This window comes from Cyanistes caeruleus, chromosome 4 (genome assembly GCF_971803275.1).
Source record: "Cyanistes caeruleus chromosome 4, bCyaCae1.hap1.1, whole genome shotgun sequence".
Taxonomy (NCBI): domain Eukaryota; kingdom Metazoa; phylum Chordata; class Aves; order Passeriformes; family Paridae; genus Cyanistes; species Cyanistes caeruleus.
The window spans coordinates 9,031,846-9,053,455 of NC_141704.1; the positions used below are offsets into that span (position 1 = coordinate 9,031,846).

Below are 21,610 nucleotides of genomic sequence, written 5' to 3' on the forward strand. Positions count from 1 at the left end.
GCACCCACAGCCAAGACAACTGGGAAAAGGAGACTGAAAAAGGTGTGGACTTTAATAATTTGCTTCTTAAAGGCTGATTGTTTTAAATAAAAACCCAAGTTTTTATTTTTAGCTTGTTCACTTTGGCTGCAAGATCAGAGAAGTGTTTTTAGCTGTAATTTTATTTTGATCATGTTTATGCTGTGGCTTTGTTTCTCTTTTGATCATGCTTAAACACGTTTCAGAAATGTTTGTTTGATGTATGCTGTTTCTTAAAGCAGTCTTCCACATTGTCTGCCTGTGTTTTTTAAAAGCAATGAATCATTGCAAAATATTTGCTGTCAAATTATTTCTTGAATCCATTTTCCCAAAACAAGCTTTCTGGACTTTTAGCCAATGGGAGACTGCTTTCAAACAACAAAGTGTTGAACTGTTGTAACAGCATTTCTGAGGGCTACATGGATTGGAGCCAGTTTTTGGGTAGCAGAATATTCCATAATTCATATTCAGAAATTTGAAATAACTCCATCTACCCCCAATAGCTGCAGTGCACTGACTTTTACAATTGCTACTGGTGGGTTTGGATCAAAATCCTACTTCCCATTCAGTAAAACTTGCTTGAAGTTCATTCCAGCATTTCTTTTGTGACTGTGTTGAATGTATGAAATAGGTCAACCCTGACTGAATTATTTTAAACTTCCCATGGGGACCCCTTGATACCAAACCTGTTTAATTTTGCAGGGCAAGGCAGGGCAGTTTCAATACTTGAGCATACACATTCATGGATGACATTCTCTCTTCTGCTGCATGGGTGAGCAATTAGGGGAGTCAAGGAGAAGTCCCTAATTCCCTCATCTGTGGATATCTCCCTTCCAATCCTCAAAGAAGAGCAATAAATAAGTGCTGTGCAGTCCGTGGAGAGGGCTGTGTTGCGTGACTGCTGGCCATCTGGCTGATTGATTCATCAGGACCCTCAGCAGCCAGTAGTGAGCATGGTCTGAAGCCCTGGGGTTGAATGCAAGTGTGCATCAAGCCTCAGGCAAGTCAAACATCCCCTGTGCTTGTGAAACAATAAAGAACACACTATAGATCACTGGTTCTTAGCTTTATAACCCATGAAATTACCAACCACTTTTCTCTCCCTCTTCCCACACAATGGTATCGTGATGTTTTTTTCTGTAACCATTACATTCATTCTGAACAGAAATTAATCTATTTCTATATGCAACAGAACACATGTAGCCTGCTCTTCGTTTATTTGGTTCACTGCATAGACATAGATCTGTTAAGTGGAAGAGGGGAATAAACCAAGCACCACCATGTAACAAGAGCAAGGGCCCTATAACATGAAGAACCACTCTTATTGACTAAAACATATCGATTAAACTAGTTGGAAAAACAATCCGAGGTGTGCTCAGTAAGAAACATCAGTGTTGTCCAAGAAAAGCTGGTCCATGATGTACAATGGACATGTTTCTGATATGGGGTTGTGTGGCTACTTAATTTGTGGGGATGTAGTTAGTTAGGATTATTTATCACTCATTGAAAATCTGAATCCATCTCAGATGAGCACCAGTAAGAAGTGTATGGGAATCATACTCACACATGCTATAGCAGCAACATTAATTTTTTCTGCCTGCCTCACAACCCTCTTCTCTGCTATCACTCTGACAGAATCATTTGAAATACATATTTTCAATTTATTCAACTATTTTTCTATCATTGTTGTGTCAGTCCTGCTTTAATACTGAACTGTCACTATCTGTGGTACACTTGCAAAATTATGAGAGGGAAAGAAAAGAATAATAATATGCTAACCGAGGTCAAGTTTATATAACCAGTGCTATACCAGCAATATTTTTGACTCAAATGGGACTCCCCACAGTATCTTCATAGGCCAATGTAAAGTTAGATTTTTGATGCCTGATAATATAGTGGTTTATTTTAGAACTTGATATCTTGTGATTTACAAAGCCCATTGCGCTAGAAACAAATCATTCCACCATTTGGGAATGTGTTTAGGTTTTGGATGAATATTATTTTTTACCCTTTTTCATTAAGACCTTAAGGAGGTAAAAACAACATACTCAGAAAAGAGGTTATCCAGATCCAGTAGCCAAGAACAGTGTCTTCTAACTGGTAGTATCCTCTTCCTCTTATGGATCCTTCCCCAGATTGCAGTGTAGAAATTTTCAAGCTATAACCCTTGTTTCTTGAGATTCAAGTTGCATGCAATGTCCTAGTATATCATATAAAAAATAGTCAAGATATTATTTATCTTGGATCTGATGTCAGTGTAACTTGAAGACTATTAAATGCATGCTAGAAAGAAAGGAAGGACATTTAATAGCTTACATTACTGGAGATTGGGGTGGAGAGCTTAAGATCTCAGATTTTTCATGTTCTCAGATGTCTAAAAATGCTTATTTTAACAGACAATAGGTGGTAGACACAATTTCACAGAGATCTGTTGTGTGGCCTATGTTGTTCAACACATTCATAAATAACCTGAAAAAGAAGTTGGATGAGAGGTTGGTTTTTTTTCACATGAACCTAAGTTATTCAGCATAGTGAGACAAAGGAAGACTGTGAATGAGCACAAAAGGATCTTATGCAACTGGGTAGCTAAGCAATCAAATTAAAATTAAATTATTCTTGATGAATGATGGAGTGATAAACCATGGGGAACAACATGAGGAAAACATGCCTATCTACACATATAAAAGAATGGCTATGGACAGAGCACCACCAATGAAGAGTTAGGGTCTGGGGTTACGACACGTAAATTCCATGGCAACTTCAGATTACTGTTTAGGAGCTGTAAAATCCATATTAACTGTTAAGAATTAGTAAGGGGGAAAAAATAAAAAACCACAACATCAGAGAATTCAAGAAAGAGAATTTTTACAGCCCTTGTTAAAGAGCATAGTTCATCCACGTCTTGATCACTGAGCATTTTTCCAGTATAGGGATTGAGAAGAACCAAATGAAGTTATTAAGATCAAAGTTCAAAACACAAAATCAAAGTAAATTTTAGTTCATTATATTGTTTAAGTGAGGAACAAATTCCAAAAGGATATTCTGAATTCTGGGAATTTGCATGGGTTCAAGAAGAAACTAGACAGATAACTGGATGAGAAGTCTATTGAGCTAATGACACAGAAAGCAACAAAGCTCAGGGAATCAACCTCATTGAAAACAATTGAAGGAAGGGACTATTCTTGGAGAGCATTATTTGTAATCACCATATTCTTTCTTGTCTTAAACTTCTGGACAATCTTGGAGGGTGTGTATTGATCTGAGTCCTGATCTAAGCTGGTAGGGTCATCCTTCAGTATTTATATATAAACTCCTACATGCACAAATACATGAGAATATATACATATATATATACACATAGAGTACATGATAATGCACACATATGCACAAAAAATTATGCTGTATGTACTCATATAATAGAAATATCTAAAATTCTATGTGCATAACCTATCAAAGTATGTTGCTTAAAAACACTGCCATCCTCAATAAGGCATTGGGCTGCACAGGTCAGCTGGAGCAAACTGGCAAAACATAGCAAAGTTCATTATTTCCATGACTATATAGCAATAAACATACACTGAAAGGATGTTAATGCAGACACTAAAATAGCTTGCAGTTTCACATAGGAGCAGGACTCTGAGTAGTTAAATATAGTTCACAGTTAATTATCCCAGCAGGATGTAGAATGGTTATAAAACAGATTGGTAAATCTGTTGGATATGCCTTCTTTTTCCAAATATAGTGAAAGATACCAGCTGAAGTATCTCTGTAAAATGCAGCAATGAGCCAGATGCACCACTGGTATGAATTTATTGATGTGAATTCTATAAAATTCTCTCTCCTTAAACTTCTTTATGGTATTTTTTATGTAACCTACTGGCATGTCCACATTTATGTATTTTCATTTGTTGATGTATCTTTTTTACCACCAAATAAAGTTGTCACTCTAATCATTAAGAAATAAAGTTTATGTATATAAAAATAAAACTTTGCAAAAATGGCAAGACAAAGTATTTCGACACCTTGAATAGAAATTCTAAAATATATTTCTCTTCTTAAAAGATAAAAAAAATTTGGGAATTTGGGGTATCATGTGGAAGTAGTATCAATCAAAATGTGTTTATCAACTTAACTTTTTTAACAGTAATGCACTAACAATTCTCTAGGTGTAAAATATTTTTTTAATTGACAAAATAACTACATTTGTCTCCATAATTCTTTCATTTTAATTGTGACTTATACAGAAAGATTAACCAAAGTCCAGACATCCAAAGAACAGGAAAAATGTCAGTAATAAATACATGGAATTATGAAACCATGCTGTAATGTTCTACAAACATTTGTAAAGAGATTTCATAAAAAGTTAATTTCTCCAATAATAAAGTTGAGATTTTTTCATTAAAAACCTGTAGCAAACACCTCTCTGCGTTAAAGATAAGAGGAATGTAAATACCTGTCACATATTAACAGGTGATGATGTGCCTAATATAGAAATATTTACCATGGGATGGAACGATTGGGTCTTGGGAAGAAAAATGACAGTTCATTCCAGTTTGTGTTTTAGTAACGTGCACAATGGCATTGTCTTCTCAGATCCCAGATTTGTCAGTGCTCACCTGATACCAGAGAGCGACAATCCAGAGGATGACAAAATCTACTTCTTCTTCCGTGAAAATGCAATTGATGGAGAGCACACTGGAAAAGCCACTCATGCCAGGATAGGGCAGATCTGCAAGGTAAGAGGATGACTCCTCTTACCTCTGTGTGTGATTCTGAATGCACTTGCAAGCAATTTTAGAAACTGCATTTTCTCACCTGTGAACTACTCAGTATTAACATGGGCATTGTACTAAAACAGGGGTCATCCCAAGAGAAAAATAATGTGGGAATGACATACAGAAATGAATACTATTCCATTATTTTTTGGGTGGGAAACTTCACAAACTATGATACTTGGTTTAAAAAGTCATAGGTCTCTTCTGAGGCTTAGAAAGTGTCTGCAAAATATTCTTTTACAGGAATGCAATACTTCCAGGTAGGCCAAAAACATTTGAAGAAGTTGCTTATTAAATGTTAATACATTTCTATTCCCACATTGGTGAAAACCTTTAAAACAGAGGCAAAGGAAGATACCACATAATAATTGTTTAAAGCTAGCTGTAGAAATGGGCAGCCATTCCAGAGACTCATCTTGACTGCATGATGAATCATTTGTCCACACAGATAAATGTCCAGATGGTTTTCTGACAGACTTTCAAAAACATTTCCGCTAATGAAATTATATTTAAAAATGTTGTAGCTTTGGAAACTGTGGTGTTTGCAGTAAAACTTTCTGTTAATCCATAAGCACAACTTCAATTTACCTCCTTGAATTCAGAGGTTCCTACTTTAAAACCAATTACCCCACAAGTATGAGGTCCTTGGGACCTTTTGTTTCTACATTTTGCAGCTGTACAAGTGATCCCACTGTTCTGGCATTTTTGTTTACTTTGTTCCATTCCAAGTTTCATTTCTACTTCGTTGCTACCCAGTTGAGCATAATAAACACCCTCAGCTTTTCCAGGACATGGCAGACTGGGAGCTTTGGAGCAAAATATTCTGCCCATTTCTTTTTTCCCAATATTATGTATGTATAAGGGTATATAAAGAGATTTGAGGATTCTGATTTTTAAATTATAGACTAGAAAAAATATGACACAACACAATGTAAAATAAAAATAATTCAGATTCTGTCTTTGCAACATAACATTGCTTTTGTATGTACATTTTTTCTCTCATGTTTTCTCTAAATGTCATCTTATTTATTTATTGTATTTTCTCTGTACTCTGCTTATACTTTAAACAAAGACTGTTGCTAAATATTAATGTAAAATACTTTTGTTACTAGAATGACTTTGGTGGACACAGGAGCCTTGTTAACAAATGGACAACTTTCCTCAAAGCCCGTCTGATTTGTTCTGTACCAGGACCCAATGGCATTGACACACATTTCGATGAACTACGTAAGTGGCAGAAATGGCTGGAATATGGAAATGTCTTCAGGTATTATCTGTATCAATTTAACCTAATTTTCTTTTCTTGTCATTGCTACAGAGGATGTGTTCCTAATGAACTCAAAAGACCCTAAAAATCCAATAGTCTATGGAGTGTTTACAACATCCAGGTACAGAGCATATCATTTTACTTGCATGGAAACTTGGGTGGCTGCTTGTTTTAAAGAGGTATCTTTGTTGAAAGTGCTTTTTAAAAAAACACAAAATTTTCTTAACCTTTGAACTAAGAAGTCAGTGGCAGTAAGAAGTAATGAATTAGGTTTCTTTCTTATGAGCAATGCACATCATCACTCTGAAGGCAGCAAACAAAAGACTGTCAGTTTCTCAGGCTGTTCTTGCCATTGAATTGGCTTTTTATAGCAGGGATCAGCATTTGTAGCCCTTTCCACACAGATTTGGAAAAAAACACAAACATAAATAAACTTGTTTAGGGGCAGTGTTAAATAGAAAATCTGTGGAGTGAGAAATTGGCTAGTCAAAGAGATATTAGTAAAAATATTGCTGAAATCTGGAAAGTCTTATGATTTTTCTAAAGTTCTCTTATTGAATCACATATAACTGTGACTTGAATGTTTTTTTTGTTACACTGTGCTTTCACAAAGAACAAAAGATACTTGTAGCTTTGGCCTGGGGAAAGGTTTGCAGTGCTGGTTGTATTGCCACATTTATCTGTGAAGGAAACAAGTTTTAGTTTCTAAACAGAAAGAATGTTTTTAGTGATACCAGGCATAGAAGAGGAAGATTTACAAGTCCTCACTGTCTTCTGTAAAAAATGTCAGGGTAAGAAACAACACTGAAGTTTACATTTGTGCTGCCCAAGTGATGGAAGAGACTGCTAAAAAAAAAAATAAAAAAAGTAGAAAAATATGGAGTGTAGGAAAGAATTGAATAGTTCTCTAGGGAAAGCCTTACTGAAATTTACTCAAATTTGGGCTTTGGCCTTCTGGGGACAAGATGTTTTAAATAGTGAAATAGCAGCCATCTGCTTAGGAAAATGTCTGGGAGATCGTATCAGTTCTGCTGAACTTTCACAGGAGGTGAGTGAGGATTGCTCTGGGAGCATGTCAGAGGTTTGATAATCAGCACATGCAATAAATTAGAAAGCATCAAGCTGCTATTCCCACAGCTCTAGCACTTGATTAAATCGACTGATAATTTAAAGAAACTGATTTGATTTCTTCTCCTCTCATTTTCAGCAATATCTTCAAGGGATCAGCAGTGTGTATGTACAGCATGACTGATGTGAGGAGGGTATTTCTTGGTCCCTACGCCCACCGAGACGGCCCCAACTACCAGTGGGTTCCCTACCAAGGGCGAGTGCCATACCCACGGCCAGGAACTGTAAGTACCCCAAGAAATCTGAACTGGGCAAACCATGGAAGAAAATTTCACACTTTACATAGCCCTTGAGCTGGTATCCAGGAAAGAAACTGACACAGATAATGAAATGGATAGAGTGGCAGAAAGGAAAACTAACAGTTTCTCCAGGTGCAGAATGTACTGGTTTTCTTGTAACATGAAACTGCAGTAACATCTTCACTTGGATTTTAATTTTGGCATTCATATTAACAACTTCAAAAGAAGTGTTGGTAACGTCTGGAGAATTTTACTGAAAGTCAAGTGTTTCTTAAGTTGTATTGCATTATCCTTTCCATGGAATTTGGGTTTTTTTCCCAAATATTGGCTGAGCCATTCTTAGTGAGAATGAATGGAAAACAAGATTTTCCTGACTGTTAGGAACTTTCAGTCAATATTAAATCTAGGACAGCGAAACATATTTCTGAAATAGATGATAGAATGACTACAGTAGTTTCTAACTTCCACTGGGATTTTTTTAAAATGTCTGCTTTTACATGATTCTCTGTTTCTAGTTTATAAATGACTAAAGTAGTCCAGTAGTCTATGAAGATGGGACATTTATGAAACAAGCGTTGATTGCACACATTGGGGTCACTCCTTAGCTTGTATAAGTCAGTTTGTCCCATTTATGTTGAGAACTGTCATTGCAAAAGGTTAAATACTTATGTACACATGTATACATATAAAGGTATATATGTAAATAATACATATATCTGCAACATTCTTTTAAAAGTCTTCTTAAATATAAGGCACAACATGAAAGCAAGAATTGCTTTGCTTCTTTCGTTCATCATATTTTCAACTTTTCTCTGGTATGTTTGAAATCATCCTTTCAAATCTGATCTTTCAACTGATATATATGCTTAGCTAATGAAGATTACTCCCTAAGTAAAAGAAAACAGTGGCTCCCTGACAGCTGGATTCCTCAGCACTCCTCACTCCTTTGCTGCATCTGAAAGAGTTTCTGGTTTTTTACAGAGTTAAAATACAAGCTCTGCAGTATAAAAGAGGTTTCATTTCTCATCTGATGGTTTTTTTGATGATGATTTTTTTCCAATTGCTACAAAGTTCTATTGTTTTACAGTTCTGTAGAAAATGTGAATGAGTATGTATTTTTGGTATTTCTTGTACAGGTATCCTCACCTTTTCCGTTTAACAGATTTAGTGTTCATTATTCTGTTTCTTTATATCCCTCTTTGATTCCAGTATCAATTAACCTTTCTGAGCAAAACCAGGTAGTAGATATTATGTAGAACTATGGACAATGAAGAATGTTGCATGTTTCTGTTACAAAAATAGACTGAGATAAAGAGCTGACTACTGCACACAGGCTCTGTTGCATTTGTTCCTCTGCAGAGATCAGATGCAGCTCTGTTGAGGTTTCAAGTGCACAGCTCAAGTATTTGCTCTTGAGACTGGTAGTTGTGTGTCCTGAAACACAGTTCAGGCCTCAGTTCTGCCTGGGGATTACTCCAAGACTTCTCTGAGAGTCTTGGTCTGTGTTGCATGTGAGGAAAGAATAACTAGATCAACTTCCCCAGAATAAGGAGAAAAAGAAAGACCAGAACTCAGCCTTTAAGTGGTGAAGTGAACTAAGACACAGAAGCCTTTGTCAAAGTAAGGAAATGCAGTTAGCTTACAGATACTTTAATTTCTGGCTAGCCTATCAGAATGAATGGAATTTACCTTTATGATTTCATTATAAAATGCTTTTATTAAGATTCACAAACTGCAAGGATGTTCAGCTTCCACTGTAAGCTGATTTCTTACCTAAAGGCAAATGTGTTCCCAAATTTTACAGGTCTGCTTAGCCCTGCTGGTGCAGGAGGCTGTGCCACTGTAAATGTTGTTAGAGAGGCCAGCAGTTTGTCCTAGCCCAATGCCAGTGACTCTAATCCTGGGTTCTGCCACTTTGAAATAAGAGGAGTGTCTTCACAGTTGCTAAAATCACTCTGTCATATTAAAAGGATAAAACTGAATATTAAAATGAGGTGCATTTCTGGCTGGAAATAAGCTTTTTGTTTATAAATTGATAAAGTTGTGTGTATTTTCAATGATTTGAAGATCTGTTAAGAATAAAGAAGAAAAATATTTTTTGAAGTTCTTTAGATGTCAGACCTTTGGACTCCTTTTCCAAGGAATGCAGAAAGAGATGGGAGAAAAATACCTGATCTTACAGTAATTTGTTTCCAGATTGCACTGCAGTTAAACAATGCTGAATTATCTCAGGAATTTAATAGGTGAGGTGCCAGTAAAGTTCTTGAGCATCTGGTGATTTGCCCAGTATGAGTAAAAGGAAAGGAAAGTAAATGGTTTTTGAAAAACCTGAAAGCTTTGTAAACAATTCTACATCAGCTTCGCATGTAACAAAGAACTTGCCAGAATTTTTCCTCTAAGATCTATAGACTTGGTTTGGTTTTGGTTATTTGTTTTTGTTTTTGTTTTTGTTTTTTAACTTTTTAAAAATATCTGAGAGAGGAGGGAGGACTTTTGTGTATACATCTTTTTAACTCAGGTACCTCATCCTGAATTCCTATCTGACTTTCTCTGAATTCAGCTATAGAGCTCAGGTTTTCTCTCCTTCATGGCAGCAAGAGTCATGACCAAAGAGCTTTTTCTTCCTGCCAAAATGTAGATATAGTTTTTTTCTGTTGGATTTCTTACTGGGCCTAGTCCAGGAAATGGACTTTAAACTTCACATGTAAAGACACAGGGCTACAGTAATTTTTTTATCCTCAGAAAAGCAGGGGATCCAAGGAGTAATAGGGGTCTCAGAATTGAGAATCTTATTCAAACACACAGAATTATGACTCTAATTCTAGTTTTATGAATTTTCTGTGCAAAGTATATCTTGGTCCATAGAATGATAGAGAACTGGAAGGGAACCACGAGGGTCAATGAATCCAACTCCTGGCTCTGAACAGAAGAGCCCCAAGAATGACACCATGTGCCTGAGAGCATTGTCCAAGTGCTTCCTGAGCTCTGGCACTCTTGGTGCTGTGAGCATTTCCCTGGGGAGCTTGTTTCATATTGCTGCAAGTAAAAGCCTTTGTTAGAAAATGAGCCAAAAAGTAAATATTCAAGCAGTTGAAACACAGCTGAAATTCATTTGTCTAAAATTGAAATCAATGTTCATTTTGTATTTTTTTCAGTGTTTGCTCAGCTGCAATTAACAATACTTAGTTCTTGTGTAGTGAATTTTATACATAGAGTACTTCACAGCTATTATCTAATTAATTGTTATCTAACTAAGCCAAGCAAAAACCATTGAACTGTAGTTAGAATATTAATTGAGATGTAAAGCAAACTTAAAATTTAAGTGTAGCATTTGAAACACTACTTTTGAGACAGACAGTGGTTTGCTCAATAATTATGGAAAGCCCATCTGATTTTGTCTTTGCAATATTTTTGTACAAAAGAGAAAGAACGTAGAATAATAAGAAGAAGGTTAAAAAATCTAGAAAAAATAAATTAGATAGCAAGATTTTCTTTCTGCTTTTTCTGCTCCACATGACTTAATCAAATATTCTTCTTCCCTCTATTTTGCCTTTCCATACAAACAGAATGCAGGAATTTGCTTACCAACAAATATGCCAGCAAGGGACAATTTACACTCTATATGTCCATGCTGGAAGCATCCCTTTGCTGAGTATAGCAACTACTCTTTTTGACAACATTGATTTTTAAATTTAATTTCTGTTGAATTATTAATAATTTGGATCAAGGTGATAGCAAAGACAATTGATTTCTTCTGTTGAGCATTCTGCAAGGTCTGAATTCTTGCTTAATAAGATCTTGTCCACTAGGTTTTTAGTTTAATTGGAAGGTATTTTATACCTGGATATAAAGGGCAAATTATCTTGAGCATTTTGACACAAATGGTTTATATTTGAAGTTCAAATACTGCAAAAAAAATATTTTCAGCTGGGATTCCGTGTTTTATATGTCTTCAAGAGTTATCTGAACAGATCTGCAGTTGGGATCACCAAGATCTTCTGACAAGTGTCATTGTGACTCGTTTTCTTCACCCATTCAACAATACTAATATATTACTAATGCTTATGTTAATGTCACAGCTAACTGTTCATATAATACTTAGCAATTCCACAGAAGAGATGAGGGCAAATGGTGGTGATCAGCCACAGTTCTTGAGTCTCCTGATGGGGAAGTGTAATAGCTGAAAGTGGAGGAATACTTTTGTGGCTACCAACACCATGGTGTTACCTCTGCTTTCCTTTCCAGCTTCTGGTTTCTGCTTTCAGTGGGAGAATGTAAGCTAAATGTGAAAAGTAGAACACTGTGGTTCTCACAGATAAGATACAAACCTGTCTGGCCTGCCTCTGAGCATATACAGGGGAAAAGTGAGTCTTTTCTGTCTCGTGTCATGGGACCAGATTCATCCCAATGGGACAACAACTGTTCTGTCACTGTGAGGAGTTATTGCAGTTCCTCGATGGGACTCGTCTCACCTAAGAGTTCATGTGGACAGTATGATGAGTAATGCTCACAAAAAGCTTTCTTTAGAATCAGAGGGGAGAAAAAGAAGATACATTTAAGACATGACTCACTAGATTTGATTTAGTGTAACAGGATCCACATTATCGGGCCTACATGGAGGACACAGAGTTGTTGAGACAAGCAGGGGTTTGAAAAGCTTGTAGAACAGGGCATTGTCCCAGGATTTAAGGATTTGGTTCCTCACACAGAGATTTGGACTTACAGTCAACTTCTGAAGACAATACTTTGAAACAAAGATGATGGCATAATTAATTAATTTTGTGTTGTATACATAACCAAGTACTGAATTTATTTCCTTGTATTGAATGATTTAGATATCTTGGGATTTCTTTCTTCTGATAATTAAAGACTAATACTAATCACAATTGGACTTAAAAGCCTTGTGCACTGAAAAGAAATAAGAAAAGTGATGACGATAATTTGCATTCTCTTAATCATACTGGTTTAAATCTAAAATAAATTAAAAAATAGAGACTGTGAGTGACAGAATTAACTTTCACTGTCTGTCACAAAACACTTAGATTCCCTGACATATTTATTTATAGACTGCCATAGATAGGATGATAAATAAGAAAATTTAAAACATTTCCTTTTTTTTATTTCTAGTGTCCCAGTAAAACATTTGGAGGTTTTGATTCCACCAAGGACCTTCCTGATGAAGTTATCACATTTGCCAGAAGTCATCCTGCCATGTACAACCCAGTATTCCCCATCAACAACCGTCCAATCATGATTAAAACAGACGTGGATTACCAGTTCACACAGATCGTGGTAGATCGAGTAGACGCAGAAGATGGCCAGTATGATGTGATGTTCATTGGCACAGGTGAGAGGCCTTGAATCTACAGAGTATGCTCTTCCAGGACTGATGGAAACCTAGAGCAGATAAAAATTCATACTCTGAAAGACAGAACAATGACTGAACAGTGTAAACCTGTGAAAATTTGGGGCAGGACCCAAAGTTGTGCATGTGGGGAGGTCTTTGTTGCAAACATTCAGTTACAGGTCAGGCCATAGCCTGCACAGCTTAATTCTTTAGGAGCTTTGCCAATTGGATTAAGATCAAACCACCTTCTTTCCAGCTACTGCTATTTTATTAGAAACATCTTGCCTTATTAATTATAATTTAGTATTAAAATGAGGAGTTTGAGGTACCCATTTTGGAGTGCAGCATAAAAAGTATTACTGTGAATGAGGCAAATATCCAGGTATGGTAAAAGTCTTTTGTGCTTTTCAAGTATTTCAAGATGCCTTAAGATGCTCAGCTCTTCAGCCAAGAGGGTGCATCATTTTTCTTAAAGGAAGATATCTGGCACGAATGGAGTGTTTTCAGTAGAGCTGGTATTCAAATAGAAAGATGATATCCTTTCCAAAGCATTTGCAGAATCATACAGCTTGGGCATCTTAGAGAATTGTTAATATGCACTCAGAAAAGACTTTTTTTTTCTGGAAGGGTAATAAAGAGAAAGTGTTCAAAAATTAGCTGATACTCATTTCCCTAAATTCAGTGGTTTCAAAACTGTGCTGAGTAGCAATTGGTGGATGGGTTTCTTCATCTCTGAAAGTTTATATTAGCTGGATGATGTTTCAGTTATGTTGAATAGAAGTACTTTAAACCTCTACTGAACATAATCACTAGTAATTAGACATTGGCATCATGAAGCCAAACCAGATCAAACTGAAAACCTACTGCTTCTTTTCAGTGTTGGACCAAAAAAATACCTCTATGTCTGTCTTATAACAGCCCAGCTTTTTACATGCTTTAAGTACAGTTCTGTTACTCTTAACCTGGTGTCAGATTTCCGAAGCAGTGAATGTAAGATCTCTTTCATGTTGATGCCTGAAATGTATTATGAGTAAACTGAGAGCTGATGAAGCTTTATGTAACAAATGCAGTGCAAGGATAGCAATTCAGAACATTTGCTGCAGAAAAGACAGCTCTGCAGCAAGGGTTAAAGCACTTCAAAGCTATAAACTGAGTTATTAGATACCAGTGCTACAGTATGTTCTTGCATGAAACATTGAAAAGTATTTTCATGTGATTTTGCACAACATATACATTTTCCATCACACATTAGAAACTTCAGTGTCATCCACAATTCACAGTGTTTGGTTCCTTTCAACAAGTCCTTCATGACCTGATTTGGCCCACAAAAAACAAATTAGTGGCATACAAGGTATGATGCTGAACAAACATAAGGAACTTATTTAAGCATATTTTTTGAGCAAAAGAGGTGGCATTTAACTCTCCAAAACTTGGCCTGTGGGCTAAGAAAGATGCATTGGTTTCTGCAAGGGGAAGCAAAAAGTTCTTCCTGAGATTCACTGTACTTTCTTCAAGACTTCCATTAGAATAAAACAAAAGTAAGACAGAAGTTCTGACTGTTTCAGACAGTGTGGGAAGATTTGCTTAAAACTGAGCTACAGTTTCTAGCTAGCTACCATTGCATATACTGGTTATTTAGTTAATATTATGTCTAGCAGTTCTTATATAAATCAGTCAGGCAAGATCTCTCTCTAAAAGAACCTAATTGATAATTTTTACCTCTAAGTTAGGAGTTTTGAGTTTTCCTAAATCATTAATATTCTGATGTGTGGCAAATGCTCAGGATTCTGTCCAATGCTGGTGACAGCCCTGCCCACAAACTATAAGAAAAGTGTTGAAACATTATTACCCGCATTTGCCAAAAGATATTTCAGCACCAAAATCCCATTTTTCTAAGTGCAGAAAGTTATTTTTTTAAAATACTACTTTTGTCCATAGAAACCATTCTTTTTCCAGCAGGAGGTCATGGGACAAGAACAGGCATTACAACACCCATGTCTGGAGCTGGAGCACAAAAGATGCTTCATGCTCCTCTGAGCTCACTGTCCCTATTGTGGTTTTCAGAATCAGGAAAAGGTGTCTTCCATGTGGGGGAAAAGGTAAAGAGGCAGTTCTGAGGCCGTGCCTGCCTTCTGCCAGAGAGCTGCACTGAGCCCGCTGCTCAGAGCCAGAGGAATCAGAAACAGATACACAATCAGCGTGTATTACTTCTTCCCAAGCAAAGAACTAACTGGGAAGCAGATTAGGAACTCTAGTCACAGTCCATTTTCCCACTTGGTGATCTGAAGCTATGACAAAGCCAGAGTTGTGCTCCCTGGGGTATGACTGGGTTTTTCTGTGCAGGTCTGTCCCATCAGATTAGATAATATTTCTCTGTATTTTCCCATTGCTGTTAGAGCAATCTGCATTATTCCCATGTGCTGCTGAACTGCAGTATGTCGAAGAAATACCTTTTTTTTTTCCTTTTCATTGAATAACTGATGATAATTAAACACAACATAATTAATAGCCATCCAGTGTGGTCACATTTTCCTTTCCTGTGGGGGAAATCTTGAGCTGAACAGTTTCTTTCCCACTGTGATTGTACCAGTGTGTTTCACAATGAAAATAAAATCCTATCGGCATGCTTGAAAGTAATCAGAAAATAACAGGATTTCATGCATATGCTGATTGTCTAGTGTTTGGCATCCTTTGGCACACTTAAAGTACCTCTGTCAGTAAAGCAAATTGATAACAGTAATCTTATCTTACTAAGCAGAGCCTATTGATCCTAAAGGAAACGCCTGATTCCATTTGTGTGAAATTGTTTGAAATACTACTCTGAAAAACTTGATGTAGAGCTCAGATAAAGCCCCACTTTGGTACCTGTGGCTTGACCAGAGTCTCCACAGTGATTAACTTACTGTATCTTTGACCTCAGAGGCTTTCTTGAGATCAGGCAACTGTAATTGTTGCAGGAGCCACTTAAAAGTCTGACCTTTTGTTGAAACAACATTACGCGAAACTTGTGTCTGCTCAGTGCCCACTCAGTCTGTTTTATGAAAAATCCCCCTTTATTTCTAGGATATGGTATTTAATGGAATGTGGCTGAGGACAGTCCTGGTCCAACACAGAATAGTTGTGGCACTTTTCTACACTGTTACGTTTATTATGTTCCCTGTTTTTCACCCGTAAAATGTGTTTTCCTCAAAACCACAGTCGTCATAATTATCAGATTAAGGAAATTAAGTCATCAATTAAATTACAAATATAGCTACTGTTAGATTATCTGTTATTCTGAATTACTCTGTTGTAGAACTGTGGAATTTTTTCCTTATTATTTTAAAGTTTATATTGCATTTGTTCTGTATTGTTCTCAATATTTCTTCTTTTAAGTATAGTCAATTAGTAGAAGTGACCATAATGAAAACTCCAAACCCACTTATCTAGTATTTTTTATTAGCTTAATTGGTAGATGTAGATGCCTAAATAAAAAGAACAATGTGCTTTGCTTTGTTGTTGCTTTAAGAAATAACTGTTGGTTTGTGTTTTTTAAAAGAATATATGAATTTGTGGCTAATGAAAGAAAACAGTAATGTACATATTCTGGGGGCAAAGAAATTGCTTCTTTCTAAAATTCCAAAAATATATATCTAGAAACCAATATCTGTTTAAAGGGAAGCAGATGGAAAAAATGAAAAATCTTAGTTCTACAGGATATTCCAGGTTTTCTAGAATATTTAAATACAAAATCATGTAAAGAAGTTAAGTACCAGAATTTTCTTATTGAATCAATAGCTTTTAAGCTAGTTGCCCTATAAAAACATTTCTAATGCATGTGATCTCTCTGTCTCAATTTTATGTGTACTTTAGATATAGAAGTAGAGAGTTGTCATAGTTTTATTCAGAAATTTCAGCTAACACCCACAAATTATGTATACTTATAAAATGTATATATATCTGATTTTGTGTAATTGATGGTTAAATTCTTGTTTTAAGAATGTCAACCTTTTTAGTAATCTGAGAGTTTTATCCACTTAAAATGCCTTGTGTTTTCCTAAGCCATTAAAGCTGTAGGATGTGCAACATGAAAAGTCCTTTGGGACATAGTTATTCTACCTGTGATACATTTACATGACACTACACTTGGCTGGTTAAAAAGAAAAGTCGCATACAGATTGTTTCCATTTCAGAGAGTCTGCAGTGATGTGCCAGTCTAGAAATGGTTCTTTGTGTTTTTGTTGTTTCCTGGAAATTGTGTTCATAGAAACAAAGAAATAAATCACAGATGCAGAAGCTGAATAACAGAGATGGTCTTTAGTCTCAACCATGGTTCACAAAACCAAAGGCTGTGGCTCTCGAATTTCAAGTTTATTTTAAAGCTTGTTGCAAAACTCCAAAAATGTAATCTGACATAGTACTAAAATGCTGGTGCACACTTATTTCTAAATCAAAGGCACAAATTGTATGCTTTTCAGCCCTCAGTGAAGAACCAGCATCTTAGACACAGAGAAATATAGATGCCTTAAGGGGCTTATACATCTTAGGTACTTTGTTTGACACAGGGAAGATCACATGTACTTAAGAGACCTAACAGCTTCATCTGTCTAAGAACGTTTGTCCAGATGGTTTTATATCCATATTGCAATATATTCACATGCATTTTAAGAAAGACAAACATCATATTCAAAATGGACAATAAAACACACCTGGATAAATTTAGAGCATTTCCTTCCCCAGTGATGAATCTGTCATTTTATACTGTTACTTAAATTGTATTTCAGTCCTGTCTATTCCTGAATAACTATAATAGCATGTATTTTCTTTGTTGAATTTTGATAATTGAAATACTTAAATGTCCTACTGAAATTCAGTGTTTTCTGATGTTATTTTAAATAGCAATTCTTTTGAATGAGTGCTGAGAGATGCAGCTTCATAGTCTTTATATGTGAAATAATTATAGACTGTAAGAAATTTTGGCTGCTGCAAAGCAGAAGTATTCATCTCAAGCACCTGAAAACCCTTTCTTTTTTTTTTTTTTTTTTTCCTTTTCAAGATATTGGAACAGTTCTTAAAGTGGTTTCAATTCCTAAGGAGACTTGGCACGAATTAGAGGAAGTCTTGCTGGAAGAAATGACAGTCTTTCGGGTAAGCGCAGCTAAATTTCAAGTGTCAGGTTGTAGATTTCTCTGTGGACAGCTGTAAACTCAACTTCTTGCAATCTAGCCAAGGAATAGCCTTGCATAGCCCTCTAATTAGCTTGTCATTTAGAGACCCAGACACTAGTCAAAATAAACCTTGAAACTTTCAGTGTGAGCTGGAGGTTAATGATAAAAGAAATGGCATTCTGCACTCTTGTTTGGTGTTTCAAAAAGTAAATTAGTATTTCTGAATCTTAGAGCTGTTGCATGCTGGAGTTAAGTGTCTGCCTGTGCAGGTCTGGGAACAATGCCTGTCTGTTGTCTTCCACAGAGATTTGCAATATATGAATTTATAATTGCATCAACTCTCCAGTTATTTCCAGTTATCAATTATCCAGACTGTCAGCATGTTGTAACTAGGAAGATACTTTAAGTAAAACAGTGATCTTCCCAGATTTCTTATGCTTAATAATCTTGAGGAACAAAGTGTTTATATTTTCAAAGGTCAGTTTGGGGTCTCATTTTCATGGTTCAACACAAGGCACCATAAACACCCCCTAACTCTAGTATTTTTTGGTGAAATCAAACTTTTCCATTTTTTCCGTTTGAGCCACCTAAAAAATACAGCATCCCATAGGCAGCCCTGCAAGGCAAGGCTGAGTAAACCTTTCAAACACTTCCCAGACAGAACCCAGGGATGTCCTATGTTTTGTACACAACAACAAATCCTTTACATTCCCCACGTTATCCTTTCTGTCAGTGCCGTTTTATGGCACCCTTTCCCCGTCTCCAGGCAGTTTGGGGGTTGATCCCTGGCTGGGAGCACCAGGTTGGTGTGACAGTCTGAAGATGCTGCTGGCAATCTCAGGGAGCCTCTTGTAGTGTGGTTTCACTCCAGATGTGCTGGCAGTGACCCTGCCCTGGCCTGCCAGAGGGGCCCAGCCACCACATCCTCATCAAACTCTGTTGCCATCTCTTCACCCTTTTTTTCTGAGCAGAGACAAGATAGCTAACAGAGCTTCTTATGGACATTCCTGCTATTATTGGTACTAGTCTTGTTCAGAAACCTCTGTTTTGAGTGCAAGATACCTCTGAAAAATGTGTATCCCTGTTCTTGCAATCCATGGGTTTTTGAGGACAGAAATCTAGGGTACTTTTTTCTCTTTCTTAACATTAAAGTAGAGTAGAAACTATGAGAAGAAATGAAACAACTTTTTTTTTTTCTTTTTTATACATGCAAAAGTCCTTACATGAACACAGTATAATTTGGAAATAGTTGATAATATATGAACCTCTTCCCTGGAACAAGTAGAAGGGTCAAGCTAAAGGAGATAAGAAAAATATAAAAATGAAAGGAGAAAAATAAATGTAATTAATTTTACTTCAGAAAAGTTTTACAAAAGTAGAATAGTTAATGGCAAAATCAGATTTGGAATTTTACTTTACATTGTGTCTTTTCATTTTATGAAAGTATTTTGGTGTTCTGATTTACTTGAAAGCTCAATTATCTCTTTAAGATGTGCATTAAACCTTAAAGAGGGCATTAACGTACTTTAGTAGAATAAGCAGAATTTGTGTGCATAAGATATGAATCTTTCAATAGGAAATTTCCAACAGATTTTACATGTACCTCATCTAAATGTAAGTTTTCTTTCATTGTAAAGAGGATAAATGCATCATGAACAAGGTGTTTTGATGTTAAGCTGCAATGTGCTGAGTACAATGCTTTTAATTTAAAATTCCACAAAGCTGAAAGTCTTTCATATCTGTTAGATTGATAACAAATGCCTCTTCAAACACCATTTGTGCAATATTTCTCTGAACAGCTGAGCAAACTAACTAATGAGTTCAATTTTCATTCAAATGTTACATTTAATTGATGCTTTCTAATATATGGTCTATTAACCCCTCTGTAAAGGCAAGTCCATGCTTACCATCCACTGACCCATATCAAATTCTCTCAGGATAAGCAAGCTGAAAACTATACAAGTGTAAAAGCTTAATAAGGACTTAATTAATGTACACAACCAAAAGTATGATGTGTAGGATCAACAGCAGATTTCTAGATGGAATAAAGTTCATACAGAATTGAGCTGCACACTGTCTATTATGCCACTTTTAAAATTAAAATACATCCAAGAACCTGGACCTAAAAGTTGTAAATAATGGATATTCCAGGGTGCAAAGAACCTCTTGCTCATTTTGGTTGCATGTTATGAAAATGCATGTAGCTTCTTTGTAAGTAAATAGTGTGGAGCAGTTAAAAAGATTATATTTGGTTTAAAACTTGTTCTTATGAATAAAATTTTACAGGAATGGGGTTTTTATCTCAATATACTTATAATGAATTGCTTATTTAAGTGTTATTACCTTTAATAGATAGTGTCTGTGAATTTTCAGATAGCCATTGTTATTTTCATATTACCTGGGAAGTTCTTGTAGTGCAATTTTAGTATTAAGTGTAGATTACAATTTCAAGATGTCATACTAGTGACAAAGTGATCACAATTAAACTGTATTAATAATGGAAAGTGAAATATCTACAATCACAATCAAAGATGCACACAGATATGTACATGCATTCCAATTCATTTACAGCTAGAAATTATTCCACTGCAAAAGACAACAAGAATGACTCTTACTAGGGAGTAATAGTTTAATTTCTAGTTTAATTTCAGGGGTTTTTACCTTGTGCAAATAGTATTGTAATATAATTTTTATGCTTATAGCTAATTTTATATTTTAACTTTATTTTTCCCTAGGAACCCACTGTTATTTCAGCAATGAAGATTTCCACAAAGCAGGTACTATGTGCACAAATGTTAAATCACTTTCAAATATTTATTGGTCTCTGTCTTCTAGAGACAGTAACTTGGCAGTCAGCAGAGACATATTAATTGCAGCAGCAGCATCCCATCCCTTTACATAAACAGCAGTAGTTTCTCAGGAAAATGTGACATCCACCAGGGACACGAAAAGCCTAGTTTATGTTACTTACTGGTAAGGTGGAAACTAAACACAAACTAACCAGTTGTCTGGTGGCTCTCTAGAAACAAAAATTAAAAATTCACATTAGAGAATGCTTCCATGACAGAGAAACTGTTAAAAAGGAGTGGCCAAACTTGGTCCCTTTCTTTAATGGAGCTAGTTCCAGTTGCTGTAGAATAGTCTGGTGCAAAATACAGACGGTGGAAGGAAAGGATGGAATTGAGACATCCTCCTGGCTTTCTGTCCTATGCCCATTCCATCCCAGATGTGCATCATTCAGCTTTAACAAAAAATCAACAAATCTGATGCAGTCCAAATTTTCCATGGCCTTCTGGTTCAGTGATGTGGTTAGGATAAGGGTTTCAGGCTCCAAAATTTGTATTGCCTACTTTCTGTTCAGTACAGTAATAGCTAACTGCTTATAGAAAAGATATGTATTATAAAACCAGACCATAACTAAAATTAACTGAACTTCTTGATGGATAGAGGTAAATTTTTGTCTGACTTACAGTAAAGGTGATTCCTGCATTTCTAAGCAAGTTTGTGAAGCAGTTGATAAATGATGTGGTTGAGTGAAGAACGTTGGTTTGCAGCCCAAGAATGAAGTGGGTATTAGGGGCCTATCTTCCAGTTTTGCCTGGAATTAGGTGGATGGATCCCAGCCACTGTCATTTCCTGTCTCAGGAGTCTGAGACATAAAATTTAACTTTTTTTTTTTTTTTCATACA

General features: G+C 36.0%; 1 protein-coding gene across 5 annotated transcripts in view; it reads left to right on the forward strand.

Moving 5' to 3' along the window:
• SEMA3A (semaphorin 3A) overlaps nt 1–21,610 on the forward strand; it is a 194,063-nt gene that overhangs the window by 152,333 nt on the left and 20,120 nt on the right. For all 5 annotated transcript variants that reach the window (XM_086886607.1, XM_086886609.1, XM_086886610.1 and 2 more), the window contains 7 exons: nt 4,612–4,754; nt 5,906–6,020; nt 6,112–6,181; nt 7,268–7,412; nt 12,555–12,774; nt 17,810–17,901; nt 20,657–20,698. In XM_086886607.1, coding sequence (XP_086742733.1) covers nt 4,612–4,754; nt 5,906–6,020; nt 6,112–6,181; nt 7,268–7,412; nt 12,555–12,774; nt 17,810–17,901; nt 20,657–20,698 — 827 coding nt within the window. The remainder of the gene's footprint in view (nt 1–4,611; nt 4,755–5,905; nt 6,021–6,111; nt 6,182–7,267; nt 7,413–12,554; nt 12,775–17,809; nt 17,902–20,656; nt 20,699–21,610) is intronic.